General features: G+C 43.8%; 1 protein-coding gene across 1 annotated transcript; it reads right to left on the reverse strand.

Annotated features, from left to right (window-relative positions):
* Nucleotides 1–11,749: 11,749 nt before the first annotated feature.
* On the reverse strand, nt 11,750–12,323 carry LOC311140730 (stonustoxin subunit beta-like; the record flags this gene model as incomplete). The annotated part of the gene is made up of 1 exon (XM_084175937.1): nt 11,750–12,323. A coding segment is annotated over one exon (567 nt), but the record flags the coding sequence as incomplete, so codon positions are not given.
* Nucleotides 12,324–12,546: the final 223 nt, after the last annotated feature.

Below are 12,546 nucleotides of genomic sequence, written 5' to 3' on the forward strand. Positions count from 1 at the left end.
CTCTAAAATATACTATAGTCCTTTTCCAGGTTAAGACCTCTGGGGACTAAAGTATCTAAAACATACATTTACGTCATTTAGCAGACGCTCTTATCCAGAGCGACTTACTGTTATTTCATTTCATTTCATTTTGGTCATTTAGCAGACACTCTTATCCAGAGCGACTTACAGGAGCAATTAGGGTTAAGTGCCTTGCTCAAGGGCACAGACAGATTTTTCAGCTAGTTGGCTCTGGGATTAGAACCAGTGACCTTTCGGTTACTGGCACAACGCTCTTACCCACTAAGCCACCTGCTAGTGAATACATTTTTTTTTTTATATATATATATTTTTTTTTTTATTATACTGGCCCCCCCTGGGAATCGAACCCACAACCCTGACGTTGCAAACACCATGCTCTATCAACTGAGCCCTACCCTGGACGACGCTGGGCCAATTGTGCGCCGCCAATGAGTCTCCCGGTCGCGGCCGACTGCGACAGAGCCTGGATTCGAACCAGGATCTCTAGTGGCACAGTTAGCACTGCGATGCAGTGCCTTAGACCACTGCACCACTCAGGAGTACATACTATACATACTATAGTCCTTTTCCAGGTTAAGACCTCTGGGGACTAAAGTATCTAAAACATACTATAGTCCTTTTCCAGGTTAAGACCTCTGGGGACTAAAGTCTCTAAAACATACTATAGTCCTTTTCCAGGTTAAGACCTCTGGGGACTAAAGTCTCTAAAACATACTATAGTCCTTTTCCAGGTTAAGACCTCTGGGGACTAAAGTCTCTAAAACATACTATAGTCCTTTTCCAGGTTAAGACCTCTGGGGACTAAAGTCTCTAAAACATACTATAGTCCTTTTCCAGGTTAAGACCTCTGGGGACTAAAGCCTCTAAAACATACTATAGTCCTTTTCCAGGTTAAGACCTCTGGGGACTAAAGTCTCTAAAACATACTATAGTCCTTTTCCAGGTTAAGACCTCTGGGGACTAAAGTCTCTAAAACATACTATAGTCCTTTTCCAGGTTAAGACCTCTGGGGACTAAAGTCTCTAAAACATACTATAGTCCTTTTCCAGGTTAAGACCTCTGGGGACTAAAGTCTCTAAAATATACTATAGTCCTTTTCCAGGTTAAGACCTCTGGGGACTAAAGTCTCTAAAACATACTATAGTCCTTTTCCAGGTTAAGACCTCTGGGGACTAAAGTATCTAAAACATACTATAGTCCTTTTCCAGGTTAAGACCTCTGGGGACTAAAGTCTCTAAAACATACTATAGTCCTTTTCCAGGTTAAGACCTCTGGGGACTAAAGTCTCTAAAACATACTATAGTCCTTTTCCAGGTTAAGACCTCTGGGGACTAAAGTCTCTAAAACATACTATAGTCCTTTTCCAGGTTAAGACCTCTGGGGACTAAAGTCTCTAAAACATACTATAGTCCTTTTCCAGGTTAAGACCTCTGGGGACTAAAGTCTCTAAAACATACTATAGTCCTTTTCCAGGTTAAGACCTCTGGGGACTAAAGTCTCTAAAACATACTATAGTCCTTTTCCAGGTTAAGACCTCTGGGGACTAAAGTCTCTAAAACATACTATAGTCCGTTTCCAGGTTAAGACCTCTGGGGACTAAAGTCTCTAAAACATACTATAGTCCTTTTCCAGGTTAAGACCTCTGGGGACTAAAGTCTCTAAAACATACTATAGTCCTTTTCCAGGTTAAGACCTCTGGGGACTAAAGTCTCTAAAACATATTATAGTCCTTTTCCAGGTTAAGACCTCTGTGGACTAAAGTCTCTAAAACATACTATAGTCCTTTTCCAGGTTAAGACCTCTGGGGACTAAAGTCTCTAAAACATACTATAGTCCTTTTCCAGGTTAAGACCTCTGGGGACTAAAGTCTCTAAAACATACTATAGTCCTTTTCCAGGTTAAGACCTCTGGGGACTAAAGTCTCTAAAACATACTATAGTCCTTTTCCAGGTTAAGACCTCTGGGGACTAAAGTCTCTAAAACATACTATAGTCCTTTTCCAGGTTAAGACCTCTGGGGACTAAAGTCTCTAAAACATACTATAGTCCTTTTCCAGGTTAAGACCTCTGGGGACTAAAGTCTCTAATAAAAAGCATGAGCTGGCGCACCCCCAGAGAACATTATTTAGTGTAGAGGTGCTGACTAACGGAGAATGAACTGGAAGATATAAAATATATATAGAGAGTCTCACACTCTGTATATCAACTGATGTCATGAATGATTGAACCAGGTTATGTAGACAAACAGTTCAATTAGTGCAACCAATGACAATAGAGTGGGGTGTGTCAACTGTGGGACCTTATATAGACAGGTGCCTTTTCAAATCATGTCCAATCAGTTGAATTTACCAAAGATGGACTCCAATCAAGTTGTAGAAACAGCTCAAGGATGATCAATGGAAACAGGATGCACATGAGCTCAATTTCGTGTCTCATAACAAAGGGTCTGAATACTTATGTACATGCGTTTTTTTCATTTTGAATTTTTATACATTTGCAAACATTTCTATAAACCAGTTTTTCGCTTTGTCATTATGGGGTATTGTGTGTAGATTGATGAGGACATTGTTTTATTTAATCAATTTTATAATAAGGCAGTAACGTAACAAAATTTGGAAAAAGTCAAGGGGTCACCTCTTTTCCATGTTAAATGTCAATAATAATATGAATAATAATATAATGTGTCACTGTTTGTTAAGGTAGTTAGACAGTGCAGCAACACAAGGCCATGTCCCATGTCTCTAACATATTTAGACAGTGCAGCAACACAAGGCCATGTCCCATGTCTCTAACATATTTAGACAGTGCAGCAACACAAGGCCATGTCCCATGTCTCTAACATATTTAGACAGTGCAGCAACACAAGGCCATGTCCCATGTCTCTAACACATTTAGACAGTGCAGCAACACAAGGCCATGTCCCATGTCTCTAACATATTTAGACAGTGCAGCAACACAAGGCCATGTCCCATGTCTCTAACATATTTAGACAGTGCAGCAACACAAGGCCATGTCCCATGTCTCTAACATATTTAGACAGTGCAGCAACACAAGGCCATGTCCCATGTCTCTAACATATTTAGACAGTGCAGCAACACAAGGCCATGTCCCATGTCTCTAACATATTTAGTCAGTGCAGCAACACAAGGCCATGTCCCATGTCTCTAACATATTTAGACAGTGCAGCAACACAAGGCCCTGTCCCATGTCTCTAACATATTTAGACAGTGCAGCAACACAAGGCCATGTCCCATGTCTCAAACATATTTAGACAGTGCAGCAACACAAGGCCATGTCCCATGTCTCTAACATATTTAGACAGTGCAGCAACACAAGGCCATGTCCCATGTCTCTAACATATTTAGACAGTGCAGCAACACAAGGCCATGTCCCATGTCTCGAACATATTTTTAATTAATTAAAATTAGTCTATTTGTTGTCTTTCAATCTGTTATTTTCTAAACATGATAAAGGATCATTGTTGCATCCTAAGATGCTGGGTTATTTTACTGAAGACTCCGAGGCGTACTTATAATAAACTGAACAGATTTATTTCATGTTCTCCTTAACACATTCCAGTGGACCACTCTCTACAGTGTCTTCAGCCCAACTCCCCAATACATCATTGAACTTTTACCGCCCTTGCATCTCGTAATCCAATCACTTCAATGCTAGAATGGAAAACCCAATGTCATTTGTTAATTCAAATAAACTCCTGCATACAAATCCCATTGGCTATTTGCAACCATTTTAAATCTAAACTCGTTAACACATAATACATTTCTCAATACACCACACTCCTCCCCAGGAAATTCTCACTTCCTCTGAAAACATCCTTGACGAACATCATGAGTTTTCCAAAATAGTTTTTCACTTCTCAACTCATATACAACCTGTTTACAGATCCAATCGGTCCGGAGGCCTTCTGACTCTTTTTGGCCTCTCATGATGCTCTGGACCCTCAGGCTCACGGCCTGGAACAATCTGTGTGTCTGTATTGGTGCCCGTCCCAGTGGTAGTGTCCAAGTCCCAATCAGAGATGTTCCACTCTGACACATTCAGCTCTTCTCTTTCATTGTGTTGCATCATCATTTGATCCACATGCTTCTTACACAGTTTTTCCCTCAGTCTGCACTAAGTAGGTTATAGGACCAAGTAGCCTTTTCACAACCCCGGGTCTCCATTTCTCTCTCTCTCTCCTCCCCGGTAATCTGGGACAAGCACTGTTTGTTCCGACTGTAAAAAACGAAGCCTCTTGCCCAACCCCTTGTCCTGTGTCTTAGACTGCATGTCAGCTGAAAAGCTGGGTTTAACCAGTGATAACCTTGTGTGTCTGAGTCTAACCTGGGCCATCTCCTTACCATGTCTTGTATGTCTGAGTCTAACCTGGGCCATCTCCTTACCATGTCTTCTATGTCTGAGTCTAACCTGGGCCATCTCCTTACCATGTCTTCTATGTCTGAGTCTAACCTGGGTCATCTCCTTACCATGTCTTGTATGTCTGAGTCTAACCTGGGCCATCTCCTTACCATGTCTTCTATGTCTGAGTCTAACCTGGGTCATCTCCTTACCATGTCTTCTATGTCTGAGTCTAACCTGGGCCATCTCCTTACCATGTCTTCTATGTCTGAGTCTAACCTGGGCCATCTCCTTACCATGTCTTCTATGTCTGAGTCTAACCTGGGCCATCTCCTTACCATGTCTTCTATGTCTGAGTCTAACCTGGGCCATCTCCTTACCATGTCTTCTATGTCTGAGTCTAACCTGGGCCATCTCCTTACCATGTCTTCTATGTCTGAGTCTAACCTGGGCCATCTCCTTACCATGTCTTCTATGTCTGAGTCTAACCTGGGCCATCTCCTTACCATGTCTTCTATGTCTGAGTCTAACCTGGGCCATCTCCTTACCATGTCTTCTATGTCTGAGTCTAACCTGGGCCATCTCCTTACCATGTCTTCTATGTCTGAGTCTAACCTGGGCCACCAGAAGTGTCTCCTTGCCAGAGCTTCCATTTGAACCATGCTCCAGTGGTTTTCATGTAGCTCCTTCAGTAGGTTCCTCTGTAGAGTAGCCGGCACCACCGCTCTCATACCCCATAACACACAATCACTGTCTACAGTGAGCTCATCCCTTCTCACCCAATCAGGCTTTAGTTCAGGATCAGTAACGTGGTTAGGCCACCCTGTAAGTGGGAAGTGCTTCACTTTAGCCAAACCCTTGTCCTTGGTAGTTTTCCTGGCTGTGTCCTTAGCTACAATGGGAAGTACATCTACAAATGCCACTGGATAGTTTGGATTGCTCTGAAATGGGAAGTACATCTACAAATGCCACTGGATAGTTTGGATTGCTCTGAAATGGGAAGTACATCTACAAATGACACTGGATAGTTTGGATTGCTCTGAAATGGGAAGTACATCTACAAATGCCACTGGATAGTTTGGATTGCTCTGAAATGGGAAGTACATCTACAAATGACACTGGATAGTTTGGATTGCTCTGAAATGGGAAGTAAATCTACAAATGACACCGGATAGTTTGGATTGCTCTGAAATGGGAAGTACATCTACAAATGCCACTGGATAGTTTGGATTGCTCTGAAATGGGAAGTACATCTACAAATGACACTGGATAGTTTGACACTGGATAGCATGCTGCTGAGAGGACTTGTATTGTATGTCATTCTGATATGCTGCTGAGAGGACTTGTATTGTATGTCATACTGATATGCTGCTGAGAGGACTTGTATTGTATGTCATTCTGATATGCAGCTGAGAGGACTTGTATTGTATGTCATACTGATATGCAGCTGAGAGGTCTTGTATTGTATGTCATTCTGATATGCTGCTGAGAGGACTTGTATTGTATGTCATTCTGATATGCTGCTGAGAGGACTTGTATTGTATGTCATTATGATATGCTGCTGAGAGGACTTGTATTGTATGTCATTCTGATATGCTGCTGAGAGGACTTGTATTGTATGTCATTCAGATATGCTGCTGAGAGGACTTGTATTGTATGTCATTCTGATATGCTGCTGAGGACTTGTATTGTATGTCATAGTGATATGCAGCTGAGAGGACTTGTATTGTATGTCAGACTGATATGCAGCTGAGAGGACTTGTATTGTATGTCATTCTGATATGCTGCTGAGAGGACTTGTATTGTATGTCACACTGATATGCAGCTGAGAGGACTTGTATTGTATGCCGTACTGATATGCTGCTGAGAGGACTTGTATTGTATGTCATACTGATATGCAGCTGAGAGGACTTGTATTGTATGTCATACTGATATGCAGCTGAGAGGACTTGTATTGTATGTCATTCTGATATGCAGCTGAGAGGTCTTGTATTGTATGTCATTCTGATATGCTGCTGAGAGGACTTGTATTGTATGTCATTCTGATATGCTGCTGAGAGGACTTGTATTGTATGTCATTCTGATATGCAGCTGAGAGGACTTGTATTGTATGTCATACTGATATGCTGCTAGTATTAACGCCCTCCTCTGGAGTCTGGCTGCTGCTGGAGCTGGGTCGTCTGTTGTTGGTCCTAGTATTTTAACAAGAGGCTGATGGTCTGTCAATGTAAACTTACCACCATATAGGTAGTCATGGAACTTCATTACCCCAAATATGATCCCTAGGGCCTCCTCCTCTATTGGGGCATACTTCACCTCTGTCTTCTCTATTGGGGCATACTTCACCTCTGTCTTCTCTATTGGGGCATACTTCACCTCTGTCTTCTCTATTTGGGCATACTTCACCTCTGTCTTTTCTATTGGGGCATACTTCACCCCTGTCTTCTCTATTCGGGCATACTTCACCCCTGTCTTCTCTATTTGGGCATACTTCACCTCTGTCTTCTCTATTGGGGCATACTTCACCTCTGTCTTCTCTATTGGGGCATACTTCACCCCTGTCTTCTCTATTCGGGCATACTTCACCTCTGTCTTCTCTATTGGGGCATACTTCACCTCTGTCTTCTCTATTGGGGCATACTTCACCTCTGTCTTCTCTATTTGGGCATACTTCACCTCTGTCTTCTCTATTTGGGCATACTCCACCTCTGTCTTCTCTATTTGAGTGTGGGTGAAGCATATGCAATAGGCCTCTCACTACCATGGGGCATTGTATGTGAGATGACAGCACCCACCCCATATGGTGAGGCATCACAAGCCAATATTACTGGCATGTGAGGGTCGTAGTGCACTAACACTGAGGAGGAAGACAGCTGCGTCTTCGTCATTTCAAATGCCTGCTGACATTGTTCTGACCCCACCCAAGGTCTATCTCTCTGGAAGAGCTCTGTCACAGGTTTGATGAGAGTAGAGAGATTCTCCATAAACTTCCTGTTTTACTCTTAACCCAGGCTCTTGCAGTCTCTGTAACGCTGCTGCTTCTACGTTCTGGAAGTGGTCCTCTGCCGATTTCCCTGTGATGAGAATGTGATCCAGAAAGCACCCAACCCCAGGTCAACCCTGTAAGACCTGGTCCATAATACGTTGGAATATAGCTGGAGCGCTTGATACTCCATAAGGCAGTCTATTCATCTGGTAGAAACCCTTGTTTATAGTCAGGAAATGCTTTGACTCTTGATCTACCTCCACTTGCTGGTAGTTCCTGTGTAAGGTCTAACTCTGTGAACTGTTTACCCCCAGCTAGAGTAGCAAACAAGTCCTGGGTCTTTGGTAAGGGGTACTGGTCCACATCCACCCATGCATTTACAGTCACCTTGTAATCATGACATATTCTGACACCCCCGTTTTGTCTTTGGAAGGCAAACTATAGGTGCTGCCCATTCACTATATTCTAATGGTGTGATCCCTCCCTGTTTTTCTATCTCTGTAAGCTGTTTGTCTACTGCCTCTCTGAGTGCATAAGGTCTAACCTTATAACACATTGGAACAGCTTTCTCTGACGCTTGAATGTTGGCTTTAACTCCCTTTACCACACCCATTTCACCACTAAACACCTTTAACTCCCTTTACCCCACCCATTTCACCACTAAACACCTTTAACTCCCTTTACCACACCCATTTCACCACTAAACACCTTTAACTCCCTTTACCACACCCATTTCACCACTAAACACCTCAGCATATTTATCGCCCAGCTGTGCAACTGGGTCTGACACATGGTTCACTCTTGATCAATTTGATTTTAGGTGCTGAATCCAGTTTCTCCCCATTATCGTAGGACCCCTTCCCTATTGACACTAATAGGGGTAGTGGTAACACCTGAGCACCACATCTCACTTTAACCTCCAGCTTTCCCAATAACTGACTAGGCTGAGCTGAGTAAGTTCTCAAAACAACATCACATGGTTGCAGTTTATGCTTCTTAAATATGCTGTTGTACAGCTTCGCTGAGATAAAACATGATGTGATACTCTCAACTTCTCTTTTACCAGAACCGAGAAGTTTCCTAGAGGAGACTGTTGGGGAGAGCTATAGGAGAACAGGTTAATTGTAATGGCTGGAATGGAATAAATAAATGATGGGTTAAATACCATTCCATTATTCCATTCCAGTCTTTACAATCAGCCCGTCCTCCTATAGCTCCTCCACCAGCCTCCTCTGGTTTGTATGTGCAAGTATGCTGGTGTCCATGTTGCTGTGGAGGTAAATTATATACAGTATATATAAAAAAAACTAATGCAGCCATCACATCACATTTTTGACAGCACTGGTCCTTTAAGGAAACAATTCTGAACAAAAAACATGGAGGCACAATGTTGTCCTCATCCATGTCATTTACAAGAACAAAATATTCAAACCGTTCTGTATATGAGCTCCACTGCTCAATACTTTCATCAAACTGTCCAATGTTTCCAACATTTCCAATAATTTTTCATATCTCAACAAGCTCCTGATTGTCACTCACTTCAATATTGTCCTCAACCAAAGCAATATTTTCCTCAGTCACGTGATCTTCATTCACTTCACTCACTGACGTTTCCTCCTAAGTTCACTCATTTAGCAGATTTAATTAAAAGGTTTGTCTTCATAGTTGAATAAATGTCCTTTCCTTTAATCACTGTATATTCCACCTTTTTAATCACGTTGTTTTCCCGCTCCGACGTCCGTCTGCAGTCCTTTTCTGACGTCATGACGATGCTAACTCTCTTTTTTAGCTAGCTCAACTATGCACTTGCCTCTGCTAGCAATACACTGTGCTAACATTAGCCTATTCAGTACCACAGAAAATAACAGTTTTAAACAGTTGTAAAAACCCACTTCTTCCAGACAGAATAGTTCCTGTAGATTCAGACTTACTCATCGCCAATCTTTTGTTATGTCTGGTGGGTTTCATAACCACGTCTGTATAACAATTCAATAATGATGAGACGGGAGACAGGAATCAGTTCAACCATTTATCTGGAACGTGATCATCTCAACACATACAAACCCCCATGATGCTCTGCAGCACAACCCCAATATACAACAAATACATACATAATAAATGGACACTAAACAAAACTCAGAGGAATTTAAATGTTCAGTTGTAGAAAGTAGGGCGATGGGATAGGGTCAGAAAGGTCAGTATGTTTGATAACTGGTTACAGAGGTAACATAACAAGCATAAGGTCCATTATAACACAGTGAAGTAGAGGTGGGAGCTAAAAGCAGACATGGACAGTGAGACGGTGTGAGGAGGTCAGGGGTGAAACACTAGATCAGGACAGGTAGAAATGGCAGGGCTGGAAATAGACACAGAGACACATTCTGATCATGGCTCAGACCTGACCTGAGACACCCAAACAGAAGATGTCATAGCAAAGTCCTGTCCAGTAGGCTATATGGGATTTCCTTTCATCAAAATCCTACACATAGAAATGTGTCCAGTGTGTGTGTGTCCAGTGTGTGTGTGTGTGTGTGTCCAGTGTGTGTGTGTCCAGTGTGTGTATCCAGTGTGTGTGTGTGTGTGTGTGTGTCCAGTGTGTGGGTCCAATGTGAGTGTGTGTGTGTGTGTGCAGCGTATGTGTGTGCGTCCAGTGTGTGTGTGTGTGAGTGTGTGTGTCCAGTGTGTGTGTGTGTCCTGTGTGTGTGTGTCAGGTGTGTGTGTGTGTGTCCAGTGTGTGTGTGTGTCCAGTGTGTGTGTCCTGTGTGTGTGTGTGTGTGTCCAGTGTGTATGTGTGTGGGTCCAGTGTGTGTGTGTCCAGCGTATGTGTGTGTGTCCAGTGTGTGTGTCCAGTGTGTGTGTCCAGTGTGTGTGTGTGTTGGTGTGTGTCCAGTGTGTGTGTGTGTGTGTGTGTGTGTGTGTCCAGTGTGTGTGTGTGTGTGTGTGTCCAGTGTGTGTGTGTGTGTGTGTGTCTGTGTCCAGTTTGTGTGTGTGTCCATTGTGTGTGTGTGTCCAGTGTGTGGGTGTGTGATCAGTGTGTGTGTGTCCTGTGTGTGTGTGTGTTTGTGTGTGTCCAGTGTGTGTGAGTGTGTGTGTGTGTGAGTGTGTGTGTCCAGTGTGTGTGTGTGTCATGTGTGTGTGTGTCAGGTGTGTGTGTGTGTGTGTGTCCAGTGTGTGTGTGTGTCCAGTGTGTGTGTCCTGTGTGTGTGTGTGTGTGTCCAGTGTGTATGTGTGTGGGTCCAGTGTGTGTGTGTGTCCAGTGTGTGTGTGTCCAGCGTATGTGTGTGTGTCCAGTGTGTGTGTCCAGTGTGTGTGTGTGTTGGTGTGTGTCCAGTGTGTGTGTGTGTGTGTGTGTGTGTGTGTGTGTCCAGTGTGTGTGTGTATGTGTGTGTCCAGTGTGTGTGAGTGTGTGTGTGTGTGAGTGTGTGTGTCCAGTGTGTGTGTGTGTCCTGTGTGTGTGTGCCAGGTGTGTGTGTGTGTGTCCAGTGTGTGTGTGTGTCCAGTGTGTTTGTCCTGTGTGTGTGTGTGTGTGTCCAGTGTGTATGTGTGTGTGTCCAGTGTGTGTGTGTGTTTGTGTGTGTCCAGTGTGTGTGAGTGTGTGTGTGTGTGAGTGTGTGTGTCCAGTGTGTGTGTGTGTCCTGTGTGTGTGTGTGTGTCCAGTGTGTGTGCGTGTCCATTGTGTGTGTCCTGTGTGTGTGTGTGTCCTGTGTGTGTGTGTCAGGTGTGTGTGTGTGTGTCCAGTGTGTGTGTGTGTCCAGTGTGTATGTGTGTGGGTCCAGTGTGTGTGTGTGTCCAGTGTGTGTGTGTCCAGCATATGTGTGTGTGTCCAGTGTGTGTGTCCAGTGTGTGTGTGTGTGTGTGTGTGTGTGTGTCCAGTGTGTGTGTGTGTGTGTCCAGTGTGTGTGTGTGTGTGTGTGTGTGTGTGTCCAGTTTGTGTGTGTGTCCATTGTGTGTGTGTGTGTCCAGTGTGTGGGTGTGTTTGTCCAGTGTGTATCCAGTGTGTGTGTGTGTGATCAGTGTGTGTGTGTCCTGTGTGTGTGTGTGTGTGTGTGTGTGTGTGTGTGTGTGTGTGTGTGTGTGTGTCCAGTGTGTGTTTGTCCGGTGTGTGTGTGTGATCAGTGTGTTTGTTCAGTTTGTGTGTGTGTGTGTGTGTGTGTCTGTGTGTGTGTGTGTACAGTGTGTGTGTGTATCAAGTGTGTTTTTGTGTCCAGTGTGTGTCAGTGTGTGTGTCAGTGTGTGTGTGTGTGTGTGTCCAGTGTGTGTGTGTGTGTGAATCTAGTGTGTGTGTGTGTGAATCTAGTGTGTGTGTGTGTGTGTGTCCTGTGTGTGTGTGTCCAGTGTTTGTGTGTTCAGTGTGTGTGTGTTCCCAGTGTGTTTGTGTGTGTGTGTGTGTGTTATGTTTGACACAGGGACACTGAGGAACCCCAAAGGTCAAAGGGGTCATCCCAAACCCAAAACCCTGGATAGAGGGGCTCAGTGAATGTGGAGTGGAATGTGTTCAGGTGGGTCAGTGTGTCAGAGGAGACTCTGTAGAAGGACAGAGTGCCGGCTGGCCAGTCCAGATACACTCCTACTCTGTGGGAGCTGGAGGAGGGGACGTCTATGGTAGTGAACTTATTATTGTGACAGGCAGAGTAACTGTTGTCAGAGCAGAACAGACCCCAGGACTTGTCATTCCATCCAATCCTACAGTCCTCACCCCCTCCTCTCCTGTTGATTCCTTTATATGCCACTCCTATACCAGCCCCACTCCCACTCCACTCTACCTCCCAGTAACAGCGCCCAGTCAGACCCTCTCTACACAGCACCTGTCTCCAGTCCTCAAATCTCTCTGGGTGATCAGGATACGGCTGCTCCTCTCTCCTCCATGTCACCTTTCTGTTCTCCTCAGAAAGAGAGAGGTGTCTGTTTACTGTGTTTGGGTCCAGTGTGAGATCACAGACATCTGATGGATGAAACCAGACACAATATTAGAAATCATCATCATTCACATTAGAATGTTAACTCACTTTTCACTAATTCATTTAATGTAGATGTTTCTAGGTATCAAAAGGAGAAGTTAAGGTAACTTGAGACTTGTTCTATGATCATATGTTATACTGTATGGTAATATAAAACACACTTATTCCCATTAATTACACACACACACATACACACTGAACACACACACACACACAAACACAC

This window comes from Coregonus lavaretus, assembly GCF_964263955.1.
Source record: "Coregonus lavaretus genome assembly, chromosome: 2".
In the NCBI taxonomy this organism is placed as follows: Eukaryota; Metazoa; Chordata; class Actinopteri; order Salmoniformes; family Salmonidae; genus Coregonus; species Coregonus lavaretus.